Here is a 20,785-nt window from a genome sequence, read left to right as displayed (position 1 = left end):
TTTTAACTCTCTTCAGAGTAATGCCAATGAATTACATTGATGGTGAATGTTAAAATGTTTATGCTTCTATGAGGAACTGATAACATGATTCCATAGGAAAGCCAAGACGTAACTCTTATATTTTATTTAGAGCTTGCTTTTCTTACCCTGCTCTTCAAAACGTTAAATTAAAATATCTCATATTCCTTCTCAACCTCAGCTCTTTTATTTGGCAAGTATATCAGAAAATTCTACTTGGTTACTGGAATTATCCCAAAGTGAAAAAATAGCATTTCCAGAAGGCCGGCATTCATTCCCACTCCTTTTCTGCATTTATATAACTCAATAGTGGCTTTGTTTTCTGACTGTTCACACACAGAGAACATACATACAGCAACTGATGTAATGGCACCCAAATGTTTTCACTATGCTAGATGTATGTGTGGTGGGCAAAAAAAAACCACCAAAAAACAAACAAACAAAAAAACCCCACACACACATCAGAATTAATCTTTATTCTGATAACTTACTATTCTTTCCAAATACTCTAAATTTGACACCATCGCACAAATATTACTTGAGAACAGACCTACTTCAGGGAGTGGGAGGTACTGCCTGCCGGCACTGGCAGTCCACTTCTGCCGGAGAGAGGCCTGCAGCTGATCATTACTGGAAGTTGGGCTGGTTGCTGTCCGGCCACTTTGAAAAAGGGTACTCCTCCAAATTGGCTCACATTGGAAGAGAGCATGCTGACCTCTGGAATCTCTGTTCTCCCACCCCCTCTATTTTAAGGGTTGCTGAGGCCAGTGAAGAGTTAGTGGAAGATCACAAGTCTTTTCTTCTCTTTTGAGGGAAACCCAGATCTTTCTGCACTCTCCTGGTCTTAATGAGCCCAGGAAATTCTAGATGTTAGCGCCCAAATAGGTCAAGAGGACTAAGATTAATACCGCTTACAGTTGCTAGGAGATCTTTTAATTCTGCGGAATATAAGAAATAATCTTTTTTAAGAGTGCCCTGGTCATTGCCAGAGATGGAATTTCTAAACCTGTTAGCATTAATTTCAGTAGATTCTCTTCCCTACATTTTTATAAATTTAGCCAAGAAATAACTAAATGTTTTTAAAGTAACTGGTATTAACATTCTCTTAAATGCTTCCAGAAATAAAATACCAGGGCTTTTTGATTGTACAAAGAACGCAGTCATTGAAACAGCCATGATCACCAGCCGGACAGACAATACTTCCATAGTCTGCAAGATACACATCAGCTTTTCATTTCAATGCAGTGCATTTTGTTGCAATGAAAGTAAAGAGCTGAAGGGGATGGACATTCAAGAAGAGATGGGCCAAGATCAGTATCAGTTCCTCATTCTCCCACCAGGATAAAAGAGAGAACAGCTAAAAAAAAAAAAAATCCTATATTTCTAATAAGATAACCCCTGCCCGCCACTACACCCTTCCCATGAATCAATTCACAGGACTATTATACAGTGTTAACATTAACAGACTCTTATTAAATTGATCTCTTTGGACTGTGACTGATTATAATTTATCGATTTATGGATAAGGAATTGTCAGCACTGGAGTAAGATGCTAAATTTTTTCCCTGGTATTTATGTAGTATTGGTTTAATTATCCCTCCAGCTTTTTACTCCAAAGTGACAGCACTGCTTAGATGTGTCCAAGGAGATAAGGCCCTCTGTAACTCGAGTGCCAACAGTGGATGGCGGTAAAAACAATTGAGAGGGTTTCAAATAGCAGCAGTGACGGACAAATTAGATGCTTGAGTCCATAATCAAGCACAGCATTCTACCACAACTTAGCAATTAAAATGCTATTCACCCAGGGAACAGGACCAAGTTAAGGTCTGTCTTCAGCAGTGTATATTAACCAGGGATTCTTCCAGAATTACGTAAAAAAAAAAATCTCTGAAATGATGTGAGGTAATGTGATTTGGGTGTCATAATCAGACTAGACTTGAAGAAGTTGTGTTCAAATTCGAACAGCTCATTCCTGTCTTCTCATCTCTTCTTCTGGGTACTTTGTGAACCAGAGTTAACTCTGGCTTTCCAACCATACGGTTCATATCATCAGCTCTTCAGACTAGATCATGGAAATCTTGTTCTGATGAATCCTATTCTGTGACAAGGTCAATTTATAAAAAGGAATAACTCTCATGTACAGTTAGGAAAATATGGCAATTCATCATGGTGTTGGCAAGCTGCTGGAGGTTCATAGCCCAGCACGTATCATGGCTGCCTCTAAGAACAATCAATTTTATGTATAAGGGTGATTGTAAAGAACAGAAAGTAAAAAGGGATTGCAAACAAGATCAGCTACATAATTTGTGGGACTCAGTGCAAAATGAAAATGTGGGTCCCCTTGTTCAAACACTATTACAAATTTCATGACAGTGACAGCAGAGGTTGCTGCACAGGTTGCACACCCCAGAAGCTGATTGCAGCGTATGTGACTGGGCACCCGCAGCATGCAAACATTCAGCAAGCATTTCTTGAGCACCGTCTACATATGGTGGTAGATTGAATCTCATTCACACAGCATGGAGTCCAACGGCCCTTGATGCTAACCAGCTATGACTTTGCACAAATTATTTCATCTCTCAAACCCTGGGCATCCTCATCTATAAAAGAGGTAAAGAGCAACCGATTTATTGGGCTACTGTATGGGTTAACTGAGAAAACTCGCACAAAGGACTCTGAACAGAGCGTGTCCCAGAATATGAGCTCAGCAACAGCTGCCTACAGCTTTTAAGGAAAATACAAGTAAAATGTGACTACCGTGAGAGCAGTAAAAATAGAGTGTAGAGGGTTCAGGCAGGTTAGAAGTCAAATCTTGTTGGGAAAAACAGGACAAAGAACGCACATTTCACTTTGAGTCAATTTTAAACAGCTTTACCCACAATATACTTTTAAAATAGGAGTATTGTAAACTTAGCCAAAAAATATTAAGAACTCTATTTAAATCTAGCTTTAATTCTATAGCTTTATCTGACTACAGAGTGTTTCACTTTTACCTATCATTTAATTTTTATAAAAATAAACTGATTTACCCAAGTATCCACTGATAGAAGAATGGATAAACAAAATGTGGTATATAAAATGGAATATTATTCAGCCTTAAAAAGGAAAGATTATGGACTGAATGTACTCCACACACATATACACAAATTGAATATTGAAGCTCTCTAACCCTTGACATAATAACATTAGGAGGTGGGGCCTTTGGAAGGTAATGAGGCTTAGATGAGGTCATGATGGTGGAGCCCCCACGATGGGATTAGTGCCCTATAAGAAGAGGAAGAGACACCAGAGCTTCTTCTGTCCTATGACACACACTTAAAAATGTGTCGTACAGTCAACAAATCTTAGAGGAAAATGTCAGCGGTTTCAAATATAAGGCAGAAAGAATACACTTATATTTGAGGATACGAGAAGAAGGTGACTGCCTGCAATTCAGGAAGAGGGTTCTCATCAATAATCAAATCTGCTGGCACTTTGATCTTGGATTTCTGGCCTTCAGAACTATGAGAAATAAATGTCTTGTTTAGGCATGCGGTCTACGGTATTTTGTTATAGCCGCCCGCGTCAATACAGGAAGGAAATTCTGACACATGCTACAACATGGATGAACCTTGAAGACATTATGCTAAAGTGAAATAAACTAGTCACAAAAGGACAAATATTGTATGATTCTATTTATGTGAAGTACCTAGAACAGTCAACACTCATAGAGACAGAAAGTAGAGTGGCAGTTGCCAGGGGCTGAGGAGGGCAAGGGATGGAACGGGGCGTTCCTGTTTTATAGTTTCGCTTTGGTTGGATGAAAAAGTTCTGGAGATGGATGGTGGTGATGGCTGCATAACAATGTGAAGGTACTTAACACCACAGAACTGTACACTTAAAAATGGTAAATTTTATGTTATGTATATCTTATCATAATAAAAAATTTTTTTTAAACTGATTTTCCCCTGAATTCATTTACTTCTGTTCCTGCTTCTTTAAGTTCTTTTGCTTATTGGTTTAGTTATTAAATAAAGTTTAAAAAATTTCATTGTGAGCCTATTAAAATGCCAGAATCTATGGCTGGGTCCTTGGGATATGACCATGACTAAAAAGACTGCCTTAAGTTGAGAACGTGGTCAAATAAGATTAAAATGAAGGATACTAAATTCTGTGAAGGAAGACGACCTTCAGTGATGCGAACGTTCTCAGGAGGGGCAATTAAGTTGGAGGTGAGAGGAGAGTGTTTGGGGAACTTAAAGGAGCCTTCTCGGAGGAGGACAGGCCTGGGCTCCGCGTCCAAATACCAGCTATTAAGCTGCTAAGAAGGAAGTGGAAGGGCAGATCAAGCACAGCAGTAGGAGTAAAGGCATTAAGGAGAGAGAAAACAAGGCAAAAAAACAGTCATCTACATGCCTAGAGCCTGAGGTGGCAGGAAGAGTAAAAGAGAGCCAAGCAGGTAACTCGCAGGGAGAGATGGACTAGAAACTGAAGGCAGAAATGAAAGGCATGGCCTGGGGAGCATGCCCACTTTTATTACACAGGTCCAAGCATATGCAGCATGGAGGGATGGAGAGGTGTTTTGGCCTGAAAAATCTTCCTGGGAAATGAGAGCCCCTGAGGCAATGACAAGGAGAAAGCTTAACAATGAGGAACTCAACAATTCAACAGAAGGTAAGGACTTGATAACTAAATGGTGTGGAGACAGGGATGAGGGAGGGGTGCAGGGAACGGGGATTAAGAATCCCAGTTCTGTTCTGGAGGCTCGGACAGATGGCAAAGCTCTTCACCAAGGTGGGTAACACGTGAGAAGGAAGAGGTGATGGAGGGGCAGGGGTGAAACTGAAGTCAGTTTGGACTTGTATGAGACACTGACATTTGAGCGCAGATGGTTCATTCGGTAGTCACATATACGAAAATGAAAAGTAAAACAGAGGTCAAGGCAAGATATATACTATTAAGGAACTACCCACACTCAGATGATGGCTGAGGTTACTGAAATAAACTATTCTGAGATATTGCAGTGTGGGATTAAAACAAAAATGAGAAAGAATCATGGGGACACAATTTGGGGGGCAATAAGACAGGTTCAAAGAGATGATAAAAAAACAGGAGTAAACTTTTGGAAGACAAGGAAAAGGAGTTGGAAGGAGGGTGGCTTTAACTTTACAAACATGGATGTCAGCAGGATGCAGCCTAAGCAATCCCAGAGAACCTCAAAAGTTCCAAGAATTAAGGATCCTCATTCAGATGAAAAGGCTATGATCCACGGGGACAGTATTTGGAAAGTACAAGTCCTAAGACTTCTAACCACTGTTATATTCTAAGTAAAGGAAGAGTAAGGGTTAAATGGGTGCTTGCTTTGTCTCAAAGCAGAAAATGAGGCTGTGAAGATTAGCATAGAACCTGTATGAAATAAATTTAGAAAGCATTTTCTTCAAAATAAAGATTGGACGAGCATAGGACTATTATGCCTTCAGAGAATTCTTTCTTTCAACAATATTCACCAGGCACAAGCTTCATGCCCTATACGGTGCTAGTGTCTGCTGAGGAGGGGATTGGGGGGCTGCAAATGCAGCCAGCTATAACTCTACATAACACACTTCATTCAACTACTTAGAAACTAAATGCAATGAAGAGAGATGAATAGTATGGCATGCAGGTGAAACTCAAAAGTACCAATGGCTCAACAAGCCCTAACAACAAATATTCACATAAAGGCTGGTAATACTTCATCTAAAAAAAGAGAATGGAAAATTATATGCTAAGATGCCTGTTGTTTACGCAAAGCCCCTTAAATAGCTAAACTTTTCTGAGCATATTAACACAGATCAGGGTTTTATTACTGATCCTGAATTATGTACAAACACAGCAATGTGGTAAGTTCAACGTGCTACGGCTAGCTATTTTATTTTCAATTCTACCGCGACATTCTACATAAATTTGAGGCCAAAATAATGATTGCACCGCAGTACCTATTTTTGCTGAATAAATATCAATTCTGTTAATAAATACTGGCCCCACAAATACTATAAAATTCTATACTCAAAGGCCACCTGGAAAGCATAAAGCTCATATATTTAAACCAAATAGAATTAGACTTTATTCTATTTAGATGGCAAATGGGTCATCTGTTCTAACTGCATCAGTTTCTCTTAACAATGTATACACAGAATACAATTCAGTGAAATAATTCTTGTTAGAAACTTCAAATACCAACACGTTTTAGTATGCCATAAAAATCCTGACCTTGGTATTAAAGGAAAAGGATAATCTGTTCCACAAATATATTTTTTTAGTTGTTCCTAATGACCTTTACCTCTAGGATCTTGCATACAATTCAGGAAAAACTATACATCTATAGGCAGTAAATTAACATTTTCATCTGAAATGAATCATGCTGAATCCAGCCATGGTGAATGAAGTAGGCAGATTTGGGTAAGCATGGGCAGGGTAGACCAGAGGCGGCTGCTAACTTAAGCTTACACAGCTGGTTTCTCTACAGTTAAACACAACTTGCCTAACCTGGGTAAGAAAAATTCATGGAATGAAACAATTATGTAAAGTCAATACTTTGGTCTCAATATTAGGCTCATGCCATCACTGGTAAGGCAAGAACCAAGACATGGCAAAACTTGTCATTTGTTTTGACCATTTGTGATTCATTTGAGAGGTCCACAGCATACTTTAGAGATTGCCTGGGTACAAATGTAAATGGCGCCTGAGGCAGGGCTGGTATGAAGGGGAGAGTCAAATGAATGAGTGGCTAGCCAGGGGCCTCGCTTGCATATCTCAGTAAGGTGTTCTGTTCTCAGTAGGACTATGAAAGGAATGCTTAAATTTTTCAGTTATATTTTACTATATTTCATGGAAGAAATTATATTTTCTGGTAAACTTTATGAATCTGTGGATTCGTGAAGGACTCGGGAAGTATTCCTGATGAATGTCATGAGTCTATTCTATACCCAAATACTCCTGAAATAGTAGCCAAACAGGTTTTCTCAAATATTACCTTCTGTTTATGACTTAAAGTTAAAACTTAAAAAAGAAATATTGCATTACTGAAAATTAGGAATGATGGCACAGGAAATCGAATTCTTAAATTTTCACAAAAGAACATTCATTTAACTATTACATACTTCAAAACAAGATGAGACAAATAACTTGAATATCCTAGAAATGTAAGGCTGAGATCTTCCAAGTCACCCACACCCTCCGTCTGAGACCTGAAATCTGAGTCCAGTGTCCTTAAGAATACCTGCAATTAAGAAGCCTTAGAGGGAACTGAGTAGAGGTTAAATGTTCCTGAAAAGCACTTGTGGCCCCACTTCTGCCACTTTATACAGCTCAGAGTCATGGGGCTGCTGTTTCAGTCTTTTCTGGTGAGCATTTGCTGAGATTCCCTTTTCTGGGTAGAGTTAAAATGAAAGGCAGGCACAAGTACACTCGGAAATGACCTCTAGAACTCAAAGAGCTCCATCTGGGAAAAAAATGGAGTTGATGCAGTGTCTAGCCCTGAAAGCTGCTTGCATCATTGGATGATAATTAGCTACAAAAAATATTTTCTCTTTTGGAGGTCAGTCTGTTCAGCAATAAGCTTTAGTTTCTGTTGCAGAAATTAAACTCAACATGGAATTGAAACATATTCTGCTATTGTATTATATGGAATATTGTATAATGAAAATAACAGACAAACAGTTTCACTTGTAAAAACCCAATGATTGTTCTGGAGAGAAAAGAAAATAGCACTGAGAGAAAAATAAGATCTTTCTCTAAACAATGGTTTCCGAGGTTCATCTTTCAAAATGTGGGCCAGATCATGAATTCCAGTTAACACGCCCCTCAGAGAGCCCAGTTTGGAATGCACAGAACAAAGGATTTATTCAGAGATCTCTTGGATGTTTTTTCCTCCTCAAAAATAATGAAAGCAAGGAGTCCAGACGGGAATGCAGCCCCTTTGGGAGAGGAATCTTTTGAGACGGATAGCAAGGATCCGTAAATAAATCTCCAAGATTAAATGAGGAATTTTAGAAAGCCTAGTTTTGTTTGTTTGTTTGTTTGTTTGTCTGTGTGTTTTTTACTAAATTATTTCTACATGGTATTCCAGTAATTCTGAAATAGCTAAGTGACAATGTTTTATGCAATAGCTCAGACGAAGATAAAAAATCATAATGTGGTTTTTAAAACCTCCAGCTTTCTCTCCCAGTTTGAACCAATGACTATTTAAGCATAGCTGGGACCTGTTTTCCTTGCCACCCTCTTCTTGCTGGACCTGGTTTCTGCTGCTCAGATGAGTAAGTCACATTTTCGCTGCCACAAGGTCCTTCCTTCTACCCAACGCAGATCCTGGAACAGACACTTCTCCCCAGCTCTGAGGGTTTCTGATGCCTTTAGCATAGGAGCCACAAACACAATGGAAGATGAGATCAGGACAAGCAGAAGTGATGGGGGAAAGGACAGTGGGTGGACAGAAAGAAGCTGGCTTCTTCTAGCAGGTTACTGAATTAGACTGTCTCCTTCATTAGTGTAGGTAATTTAAGGTAACAAATTTATAGCGTAACTATTTAAAATTTTATGGCTAATTTTATTTACATTTTAAAAGTACTTAATATAGTTTAATTTTTGGCCTAGATTATAGTTCAAAGTGCTGCATTTTATAGTGAATTACAGACAAGTGTACTAGGGCATCCTTGCCAAGGAAGAGCCAACTGGTTATCATTTGTGAGGGAATTTGCTGTGCCTTTTAATTTAACAACATATCTTGGTTCCTCACTTTTTGGGATCCCTCAATTCCTCTCCTTTTTGCTTATTTTACTCAAGACTGAGTGTTTTTAACACATCTACGATTCTCTTCTACTTTCAGAGCGGTAGAAAATGTTTGCGCTGTACTGGTTGTTTTCCTTTCTCACAATTCTTCATCAACAAAGTGACAGATACTCAACAGAAAACATGCATTCTGTTGCTATTGTCATATCACTTATCCCCAAAAGATGAAGACTGTCAAAGGTGATAACATGGTCAATGTCACCTCAAGGCATCTACCAAGTTCTAATCCACGTGGCTACTAAGTGCATGCAGGGATGATTTTTGTTAATCCCACAGGGAAATGAAAGATAAAGCACAATGACCACTACACGCAGCAAAAGGCTATGCTGGAATATATCCTCTTTTATCCTTATGGCTTTGGAATACTGTCATGCTTCGAAAGCCACGCGTGCATGCCTCTCAGTTTTAATTATTGATTTCCAATAAAATATGGGAAGACCAAAAAGCCAGTGCTTATGGGTCTGGTGTTGCTTAAATTGGGGGCAAGGCCGAGAGCAAACCCATGAAGGCACACTCACCGCCTCTCCAGGGGGCGCCCGTCACTCGAGATGCTGCGAGGAATGTTGGCGGCTCTTTCTGGAGGCGGCATCTTCCCATCGCCCTTCCCGGCATTCAGCCTCGAGGTCATGGGACTCTGCACCTGGGACGGGACTTGAGGAGCGTGAGGCCCTTTGCTGGCACTCCTCTGCCATTTGTTGTTATTTCGGAACGGAAACTTGAATTCGTATGAAACCCCTTCATTCATTTTGTACTCCATCACCGGCATGCGGTAGGTTTCAGAGCAACTCCTATTAGGGGTGGGCACAGAGAGAAGAAAAATTAATATTGTTTTTTCTTGTTGGTGGAACCACACTGATTCTCATTATCAGTTAAAATGAATCAAACACTTCATCCTCTGATTTAAACCATCTTTAACCACTGGGCCCTATAATTATTTTCCTTTCAAAAACCAGAACCCCAGGAAGTATTAGTATTTTTCTTTGCTCAATCCCAACTGTTGGGTCTGCAATAACAAGTCCTTAAACAAAGAGACTCAAGGTCACCCTGCTGGGGGGTGGGAAGATACTGAGGCTTCAGGGAAGGCCACTGGAATAGCATGACAAGGTAGCAGACCCCTAAGATGGGGCCTCAGAGGAAATAAGCAGTGAGGTTTACAACTCTTCGTTGTGTATTATGATTGGGGTTCTAAAAGGGTGTATAGTTTTGAATTTGTTAGGATTCTGATAGTCAAAAATTAAGTGGGAAAAAATCTTGAAATCCAAATTAAGAGCCAAATTTAACTCAGAAGGAGAGGGGAAAAAAGCCAATTACAGAAATTCTACAATTATCAAATGACCAGGGCATGAAGCGTAATTTGAAATCAGGCTTTCCTCCACCCCGAAAGTTAGAAATCTTCCATAGGACGGCTGTCCTCAGATAGCAGCATGAGTGAAATTAATGGCAGGCACAAATGTGTTCTGTCACTTTAGCCCCTTTTTTTGTGCCACTATCCCAACCTCCAAACCTCAGGAAATAGGGAACCTACTTTCTGTTCCCTTTACCCAAAAAACCAAGGGATGATCAAGCAACTATTGACCGATAGACAAATTACTGAAAAAACCTATTCCCACTAAAGCATTAATTCAAACTGTGCATTCAAACTACATCATTAAGTGAAAAAAAATGACTCTTTCTTAAAGGAATTTCAAAGATTGAGAAGCAAGTGGGAAGCTCTGGAAAGGAAAGGTTAAGAATGATTGCGAAATAGCCCTTTGAGACGTACTTTATAGATAACATCAGAAGAGGAGTCCAAACCAATACTGTCTAATAGAAAATAAAATGTGAGCCACAAAAACAAGCCACATGTGTAATTTTAAAATGTCTGGTAGCCATATTAAAAAAGTAAAATGAAACAGGTAAAAATTTAATAATAATTTTATTCAACCTAATATATTCGGAATACTATCATTTCAACATGTAATCAAGAAGTTCGTATTAATAAAATTACTAATGAGGTATTTTACATTCTTCTAAGTTTGTTGTGTATTTTATACATATAGCATGTCTCACCTGGGACTAGCCACATTACAAGGGCTCTAGAGCCATAAGTGACTCATGGCTTCTTATTGGACAAAGCAGGACCCAAGAGCATTCAACTGAAGACCTGGACCTCATTTTGGGGAAGGGGTCATGTTGGTGTGAGAATAAGCACCACAGAAGGTGTCTGTCACTCATTCATGACCTTGTCTATGTATCTCAAGGTGTAACTCTTGACATTCCAGATGTACCCCACAGCGCGTCCCCTCCCATGTCTCCAGGATAGCCATAGCTTTTGAAAGTGCTGCTTTTGGAGCAAGTACATTCGCTGGCATCCATGCGCTCCTCAGTCTCAGCTCAGGTCTCCCATGGGCATCCTTCCCTACAGTTTCCTTAACTACCCCCTCCTCAATCCCCCAAAAGCCTAGGTCAACCTTAATCTAACCCTCTGCCCAAGATTCTACTGTGCACCTTTTACGCTTTAATGACAATGGCTTTCCAATTTTTTTGGACTACAATCCCAGTAAGAAATAGAGTTTACACTATGATACATCACAACCACACACACACATACATACACACACACACACACATACACACACACACACACACGTCCTTCCTCTGATAGCTTTCATTATGCTATACTCTGTTAATCTATTTCATAAAAAAATATACTGGGTGCAACATCCTAAACTGATTTTATCATAAGAGTTATGATCTGCAATTTGTAAATTTTACAGAACATGACATTACTTTTAGCAGTTAATGACTTATGTAATCCCTTTTCTCTGATATGAAAATATCATCTTAGGCTTTGATATAATTTCTAGTTTTGATTCTGATATTTGACAAAAAATATGACATTGCAACATTTTGCGGGGTTTGTTAATAGAGGTATTACTGCTGTATGGTTTGAACTCTTCCATTTCTGACTAAATATGGCATATTATACACTATTTACTGCTCCGGATCTGTAAATATAATGCAAGAAAGCTATAGCTTGCCAAAAGAATATTAATAAAAATAACCTATGGGGAAACTTCTCTCCATCTCGAAATCAGGACTGGTTTTGCTTCTCAGCCGTGCTCCGCTTTAACTTGTAAACTCAATGGATCATATCATTTCCATCCTTTTCTGTTGGCTGCTAGGAAACACTACATGTACATAACTTTATTATCATGTATTTTGGGCACTAACTTTTAAAAAATGTTCCCCTAGGTCAGGTTTTCCCACCACGCCCCTTCCCCTGCCCGCTCCACATACACAGATGTCCTTCACTGTTTTAATTCTGTGATACTCTGCATTCTACATGTACCTTCATTGGCTGCTTCAAGTCCATACTGCATCAGGGCAAAGGATGATAAATGATAATGGAGACAATAATGATGTAATATAAAACAGACAAGTCGTTTTCACTTTGGGGGCCTTGGTTTCTTTGTGAAATAATTGCTGAACTTTCTTCTAGTTCAAATACTCTCTGGAATAATCATTTGAGCTGCATAACATTTAATACTAAAACTAGTTAAAAGACCCCAATTAGCCAAAGACTTCATCTTCTCTATGGTCTATACTTAATTTCCATCATTCTTAACAGATAACTAGAAACCTTTGGCATATTCCATAATTACAGAATGTAGTCTGACAAAGCCAAATGGGGAGAGAAGATTTGTTCATAGAAGACGGAAGACAAAGGTTCCACAGAGCTACACCTTGGCCACCACCTTCCACGGTGAGGCGGACCATCCACTACCTTCCGATCATTCAGTCATCTCTGTAAAATATAGGAATGACACCTGGAATCCAGAAGTGAGCAGCACATCGAAGAACAAAGATAAAAGCTGGCTTTTAATGATATGCCTGAAAGTTTATAAAAGGATTTTTGTTATATCGTCTCGAGAAAAACTTGGTGTTGAACAATAACAACTAATAAACATAGGTCACAATGGACCAGACACTAATCTAGCCTCGCTACGACTCTCTGAAATGAGTATATCAGTATCCCCATTTATCAGATGAGAAAATGTAGACTTGGAGAGATTAATTTGCCCACGACCACACAATCAGGAAGTGGCAAAGCCAGGACCTGAACCCAGAGAATTAATTTACTTTTGGTTAGTCTTAGTTCTGTCACTAAGCATACTTCTATTTCAAGTCCCCATACTTCTTCACCTTTTAGTAACTATCACATTTCACTCAGGGCAGAGCCTATGACAAAACAAAAAACTCAGCAACTTTTAAAGAGCTATGATCAAAAGAAATTAAAATGTGAGGGCTAAAAGTGACATATAGTGACAGGCTGAAACCATAAGTTAAGTAAAAAGCCATTCCATTCACTTACTCTCTTTTTCGGTCTTTTTATTATTCCTCACTTTCTCCTTTAATTTCTTATTACTCATTACTCTCTCTCTCTCTTTTAAGACACTAAGAATTAGAAAAACAATCGAACAGTATATAGAACAAAACATTATAATACCAGACTACTGAATCAGAAAAATTAGATGTTTGAGGACAGCTAGGTCCCTGATAAGCCATGTGACTTTGGCTTAGAAACAAATACTTACCCTCATCTGAAATATGAGAGATTTCAACCAGAAGATCTCTAACAGTCCTTCTAGCTCTAAAATATCTGCTTTTACACTTTGAAATACTTGTTTTTAAAAATGAAGGAAAAAATGTTGTGACCCATTCTTATTTAAAATGTAATTTGGTCTTTTTATGTAACTTGTTTTTCCACACTTCTCCTTGAATAGCCCTTGATCGCTTTCTTTAAAAACTGCAGGCTCCTGGCCCTCCAGAAAATAGAAGTTTGCCCTCCCATGTAACGCCATCAAACATCAAAATTTAATATGTTATCTGGGTATTTTTCATCTTGCCAACAGAATAGAATGGCTGTTCAAGACTCAGAGGTCGCAGACACCGAAAGATTAATACTGGTCATGAACTTCGGCGTCTGTGATGGAGTGGGGTGAGGCGTCCCACCTGCAGGCTCACATCGCACTCCGGGGGAAATCTTCCAGGTAAAGTCCGCAGGTAAGTACCAACCGGTTCCTGCAGGGCTGCTTCCAGCACGCTGTCATTCTAGTTAGCCGCGCTTGCTCTCTGGGCAGCTCCCGAACCTCTCCCAATCTCCTTCTCCTCATTGTTTCAATGGAAGTAAGGCGGCCATGGAGATTGCTTCAAAAAGCCCAGTACACAGTGGGGGCTTAAAAAAGTTGCTTTACTTTCCCTGTCCCTTTATTTGTTATTGAAGCCCCGCTTTGTTGTCATTATACTGGCTTTTTCATAAAAAACAAACGAACAACCCAACAAACAAAACAAAACAAAGAATCCCCTGACTTTTCCACGTGAACATACATGGGTGTTTGTAATCACATACGATCACCATGCCAGGTGCCTACGGCCTCAGGATACGGGCAACCCTGAGGAGGGGTGGGGGATGCGCGTCAGCGTGCCGCAGGGAGGCCTGTTCAGCCTCATGCTGGAGCTGCAGTAACGACTGACAGAGAGTGACTAGTCAAGGAACAGAGGAATTAGTTGCTAGGAAAACAGCAGTGGGAGTGTGAAGTGCGGAGGAGAAGGAGGAAAAAAAGACAGAAGAGAATTATCTTATTTTGCTGAAAACTGTAGCAAGGTGCTAATGCTTCAACTGTTCCTTTGAAGTCATTTCTAAAGGCGGGAAATGGAGAGCAGGGCTTTTAGTCTGCCAAAGGCCTCGATGGTATCATCTCACACCTGCTCTGAAGGTCAGATAGCGGCTTTTCAGATGGAAACTGGGTGAAAGGGACAGAGTGTGTCTCTGAGGCCCGTGGGGCTGTGCAGTACACTGGTCCTTCATCCCGGCCTCCCATGAGGCATCCTAACCAACACCCTTGGTTGTGTCACTACCAGCTCCGCTGGCGAGGAGAGGATGGTAACTAGGGCCTCAGAAGCGGTGCTGGGAGAATAAGGCAAAGGCGGCTCACTTGTCAGGGGTGTGCTGGAGCTGGCCTGTGCTAGTTTGCAGAGTGGCTGTGAGTCTCTATCCCAACTCTGCATTCATGGTGTCACGTTGGTGGCTTGAAATCGGCCACAGTGGGAGTATTTACGCCATGAGAATCAGCAAATGTTAAAAATCAAGGTTCTTTTCCCCAACCGAAAGCCAGTTTAGCAGCAAGCCCCTGCTTATGCTGGTATATAAGGAAAAGATTTGTGTCCCAAGCATACAAAGTAGCAGTTAAGAGCCTGGATTCTCAAGTTAAGACTTAAATTTTCCAGATGACCTTAGGAAGTTACTAACCTTTCTGAATCTTGGTTTCTTTTAAATAGGAATATTAATAGTATTACCTCAGGGTTGCTTTAAGGGCTAAAAGCACTAATTCATATAAAAGTGCTTTTTCCAGGACGTGGACATTAATTACTCTGCAAATGTTAGTTGTCTGTATCAACACACCACAGAAGGCGCATCCAGTCTAGTATCTTGCCCTTGATAAACCACCTCCCATCAAGGACTCATCTATCTAGGGCCGGGCCTTCAGATCCATCTTTCTAGCAACCTCTATTCACAAGTCATTGTCTGTTATCTTACCCTTTCATTCTGTTTCCTTACACACTCTCACACACACCTATTTCCTATTTCCTCCAAACCCCGCCACCTACCCCCTACAAACTGGGGAGACAGAAACAGGGGGAAAGACCTCTGAGCAGACAAGATGGCGTCACGAGATCTACGGGCTTCATTCTGAGTAGATTAGTCCTCAGACTAGTAGCTGTAACTCTGTGCTGTGTGTAACGAAGGTTGACGAGTTACAAAGCTTGGTTATCATCTCTAGTTCACAGCTGTCTGTTCAGAAGCAATGACGTGGATGATTTGTAGGAGACAACGAGGAACAGAAGGCAGACAAGAGGAAGAGCACAGAGCACTTGGAGAGTATGACAGAGGTACATAATTTCTGGGCCATCTAGGGGTAAGTAGTATTAAGAAACAGTACCTTGCACACTGTCTGGTCTGTAACATTTGGTTTTGAGAACTAAAGTCCATTTAGATCGTCATTGCTGCTTATTTTTTAAAGGACACAAATGACCGATTATAACTGTTAATACAGTCTGCTATCCGATGTTCATGAATCTGAGAACTCAGCGGCAGACTGGTCATGTTTCAGGGGGAAAAAATAGGACGAAGAATATTGTCTTGGCTTTAGAAGGCCTAAGAATTAATTGCAAAGCTTAAGAGAAACTCTTAGAAAATAATGGGTTCAAAGCAAATTAACAGATTGAAAAAAACTAGCGATAATGGCATGGGTGCGCCCAAAGGAGAAAAGAAACAGTTGATTAAATTTGTTCCATCAGGAAACTTCCCGGGAGAAAAAAAAAATTAAATTTTCAACAGCACTGCTGGCCTGGCAGGAGCCGGGAGGGGTGGGGAGCTCCTGGGCTTCCCTTTTGGAAAAGGATGGGGCCAAACTGCTGAAGCAACATGAGCAAGATCAGCTTTTCTGAAGCCAATCCCTGACACAAAGATGCAGTTCAGAAAAAGTTTGGTCAGTCATGTCTGCCCCTCCAAGCTGAGATAGCCAAGGTCAAAACAGAACTTTATAGAGTTTTGGACAGCAACTGGGTACAAATGGGAGATTCAGAAGAATAAGAGTGTCATGGAACATTAAAGAAAAACGTCTGATGGTTTGTGATGCTGAGCGTCTTTTACTGTTTAGTGTGTAATGCTTCTGAGTTACTGGTGTGAGATGTTTAGGATGGATATTACCAGACTTCCCTATCTGTAACGGCAACTTCATAAATCCAGAGATGTAAATCTTGGTAACAGTCCAAGTTAGTCATTCTTCCTAGCTACTGTTGCCACATTCTGAAAGGGAATCGTATCCTGAATTGGCCTATCCATGGATGGACCTTTCCGTATCACGTGCAATATAGTGCTCTGCACAGCACCCTACTCCCCCACCCAGCAGATGTCCTACGTGGCACACAAATCTGGCCCTGGGCTCCCAAAGTCACAGCTGCCAACTCAGACTTACCTCCGTGGGGTGCAGTCCTCATGGGGGGGAATAATGACAACCTTCACTGTGACAGATGTTCTTAGGAGATCGATCATCTGCTCATGGCTCAGAGTGGCCACCGCCACCTTGCAGATCTCCACCAGCCGGCTGCCCTGCCTCAGCCCTGCCTGCCAGGCATAGCCGTAGGGCTCCACGTCCGCCACGATGCCCTCGTAGTTGACATGGAAGCCAAGCTGTCCCAGCCCATTCCTTCTCAGAGTCATCTCCACTGATTCACAGCCCTTAGACACAAACTAGACAAGGAAACAAAAGAAACGGTTTAACCCGCAAGGTATTAAGTGGTAGACATGGAACCAAAAAAAATAGTGCAAGCGAGGTTATTTCTGAATACCCTACTGGAAGATGAACAGCGGTCGAGTTATTTCTCCTTCACTAACAGCCATTCATCAGGCCAAAAAGAACATACTTGTTGCATCCAGGAACTCAATAGTGTCACTGAAGTTACAAGGAAACCTTTGAGACATACAGGGAGCTGGCAGCAAAGAGAAACTGTATTCTGCCACTCACTTTGTCCTTAAAAAAATTCAAGGTAGCAGATATCCAATTAATTCTTTTCAACAGCTAAAGCAGACTGGCTGGGCTAAATCATCAGTCACCAAGCAATGAATCACACACAAACAGGTTTCCAAAACACACGTGCGCACAGTAAATGTGTCTTTCCCTGTTTGTTCTACTACTTTTCTTCTTGAAAAATGATTGAAACCAAGTATGAGATAAACCCTGTGTCCTTCACATCATCAAGGGGATTTTTTTAGAGGAGCTAATAAAAGATTACAAGCTTCTATAACTTGGCTTTAGCCTGTACTGAAAGCTTTACAAAAGGGAAACTGAATGTAGGTAGGTGGAAGACTTACCTGCAACCTTTTGACAATCTCTTTGATATCCTCGTTGTTAATGAAACTCTCCACCGCGACACATTCCCCTCGCTCGTAGAAGATTTTGAGGCTGGTGTCAGTTGAAGTCCACCCTATCACATCTCTGCAGGAACAGTTGAAAACCACGCTCTTTGTTTCCTGTTCAATGAGGACGATGAACTCATTGGAGACCCCTAAGAGGCAATCTATCTCCATTGCCTTGTTGTAGTCTTTGGCGTGGACAGCCCACACAATGGCCCCCATGCTACTGAGCTCAGCTCCTGGGTATGGCTTAGACTTTTCCTTCTTTTTGGAGGCCAGAGAGATGAAAGGGAACTTGCCAGATGGGTCAATAGGGGTGTTGGTGACATTCTTTTCTGCCAGATCTTTCAGGTATTCCTGGCGGGTCCGAGTCGCCATGGCTCGGAACTTTTCTGATTTATGAGCAGCGTTTTCTGCATTAATCACTTTGGCCAAAAGGAAGTCCCTGAACACATTTGACTTAGGGAAAGTTACCCCTTTGGGGATGGGAGGTCCAAAGGAAGGCACATCTCTGGACCTGGTGACAGCCACACTAAGAGAAAAAAACAAAGATCAAAGAGAAAGAGGTGTGTCAACATTTCTCAGTCTCAAAGCCAAGAGAATAAAATATATTTTCTCCAAGACAAAGACAACCCTCGAAAGGAAAGTAACTGTCACTGTTCCACAAAAAATAATACACATTTTCACTTAATGAGAGCACACTTTTTCTTTCATCCACATTTAGGATTTAAAATTTTTTCTAGGTCAAAAAAAACCCCAAAAAGCTTAAAGAACTTTCTTTTCATTAACAAATAGTAAACCAATCATAACTCCGAGAAAAAAAATTTACTGTGTTCTTCACAAAAGACAACATTTCCAGGAATGGGGGGGTGGGAGGGATTACTATAATCACATAACCTGTCAGAACAAGCATAGATTCTGTAAAAACACAAATGTGGTTTCCATTTCAGATCTGATGCCCATAAGCAGACAGCTTATAATGAAAATATAAAAAGATGCATGACATAAGAGAGATGATTAATAATTCTTTTTAAGTAAATAAATATTACTTGTTGGTCTTTGTGTCAGGCATTATGCAACCAAATCAAAAGCATAACTTAAAAGTGAAAATTGACATTTGAGTAAGGTATTAAAATGATTTTGATCTTGATAGTAATAGCAATGGTGCTTTAAAATCATAATTTTAAAATGAGCTATTCTTTGGTTCATATTCTCCACCTTTGCTGTTTGACTCTGACAATTTGATCATGAGAATATTTTCCTTTTTCCATTTTTTTATGAGAGATTGATTTAAGAAAGCATGTTCTAGTTATTTCTTCTGCATAAATATTGCTAAAATTTGGCCTAAGAAAAAGACCGTACGAGTGTCTGTAATAACCTATTATTTTTAATCTCAAAAAAAATTTCCTGAAACAACAACAGAAATTAAATGGAAACGAGGTTGTGTGTTTTATATCATGTTCCAAGATCTCATCCCAGGGCCTCAGCAAAGTTTGAGAGGACATAATTCTAACAGATCACATCTCTCCTTTTTTAAAATTACCTAATCATTTAAAAGTGAGTCAATTATGCAATTGTACTAAGCATAAAGGAAGCAATACAAAATCTATTTCATCTAAACTCTCAGAATTAAAAAGACATAATTGGAGAGCATGCATCTTTCAAATTAAATTGAAGAGCTGTTTCATTATTTTTTATTTTAAAATCTTTAAGATCTTTGCTTTTTGCTTTTCAAAAAATGATTACTTCTTTTAAAATAGGATAAATAAAAAACAGCAACTTCAGATCAAATTATACATTTTGTCAGAAAATTCCACAGAATGGGCTATTTGTTGATTTTCAAAAAATATATTTTTTTCAAAAGACTATCAAGTTCACTTCATGACAAAGAAAGGTGGCAAGCAACACTCCATTTTCTAACTGGAGAAGAGAATTCACAGAAATCTCCATATGCATTATAGCTTAATTATACGAGTATTAGGAAGGCAATTTTTCTTGTCTATTGTGAGCTGTCTGGCTTGAATGCTGACAGCTGTATAATTTTAATTTGATCATGTTATTTTTTTCTAAATCAACCAAAAGATGCTAAAATCCAGATTTGCTAGCTTTTCTAAGAGGAATCCTGTAAGGATCCAGAAATATTTAACAACTTTCATTTTTAAATTGGCAATTTCTTTTCTTGATAATTTCATTTCAAATTGTTACTCTTTCTCAAGAAGCAGCTGTGATTTTATTTTAAATAAGGAGAGGAAAATGCTTAGCATGGGATGTGAATATGGGCACCATCCAGTTGCCCCTTAAACTCATCAGCCTTCTACAGATCTATTTATTAACTGATAGAACTTTAGACAAACATATACTGAAAACCCACCAATAATTAGAAGCCTCTATAATGAAGGAACTGAATCCTTAACATATAATTATCACTGATTCACCACGGTAGGGAGGTAAATGATACAGACACTAAAATCAGCTTCATATCATTAGAAATAGAATCCTTACTAAGAAGATGAGAAAGATGATACCCTAGAATGCTCTTTTCAAATACAAGGTTTTGTTTTGAGTAAATCTAACTTTCAAGGTTTTCTACAAGGTTAAAAGCTCATTAATTTAGATGCCACAAATTCTGAACTCTTGATAATAAAGCCTACTTTAAGCTAAATAGAAAGAATATTTTTGTCTGCATAAGAAAAAAAGCCTTTTGAGAATTGCAGTTTGCTATATATGGATACTTAAAACATATTAATTATAAATGATTCTTGCTATTTTAAAAAGTAGATTCCAAATGGCTTCTGCTTGGCCACACTTAAGTTTGCCTTGTATGCAATATTGGATCTCCTCAGAAATAATACATTATATAAAATTACAGCCATGCCTATTTACTCAGCATGGTAGAGGCCGAGCATATTCTACTCAAGAGGGTTCTCTAGAGCAGGGTCCCCAACCCCCAGGCCACAAACCAGTACTGGTCCGTGGCCTGTTAGGAACTGGGCCGCACAGTAG

The 20,785-nt window shown here is 39.6% G+C and overlaps 1 protein-coding gene across 15 annotated transcripts in view; it reads right to left on the bottom strand.

Moving 5' to 3' along the window:
- SIPA1L1 (signal induced proliferation associated 1 like 1) overlaps positions 1-20,785 on the bottom strand; it is a 321,896-nt gene that overhangs the window by 49,970 nt on the left and 251,141 nt on the right. For all 15 annotated transcript variants that reach the window (XM_039883686.1, XM_039883681.1, XM_039883680.1 and 12 more), the window contains 3 exons: positions 17,741-18,314; positions 16,845-17,119; positions 9,342-9,611 (listed from right to left, as the gene is read on the bottom strand). In XM_039883686.1, coding sequence (XP_039739620.1) covers positions 9,342-9,611; positions 16,845-17,119; positions 17,741-18,314 — 1,119 coding nt within the window. The remainder of the gene's footprint in view (positions 1-9,341; positions 9,612-16,844; positions 17,120-17,740; positions 18,315-20,785) is intronic.

Source organism: Pteropus medius, unplaced genomic scaffold, assembly GCF_902729225.1.
Source record: "Pteropus medius unplaced genomic scaffold, Ma_sr-lr_union100, whole genome shotgun sequence".
Classification (NCBI taxonomy): domain Eukaryota; kingdom Metazoa; phylum Chordata; class Mammalia; order Chiroptera; family Pteropodidae; genus Pteropus; species Pteropus medius.
This window is presented reverse-complemented; position numbering and strand designations above follow the sequence as displayed.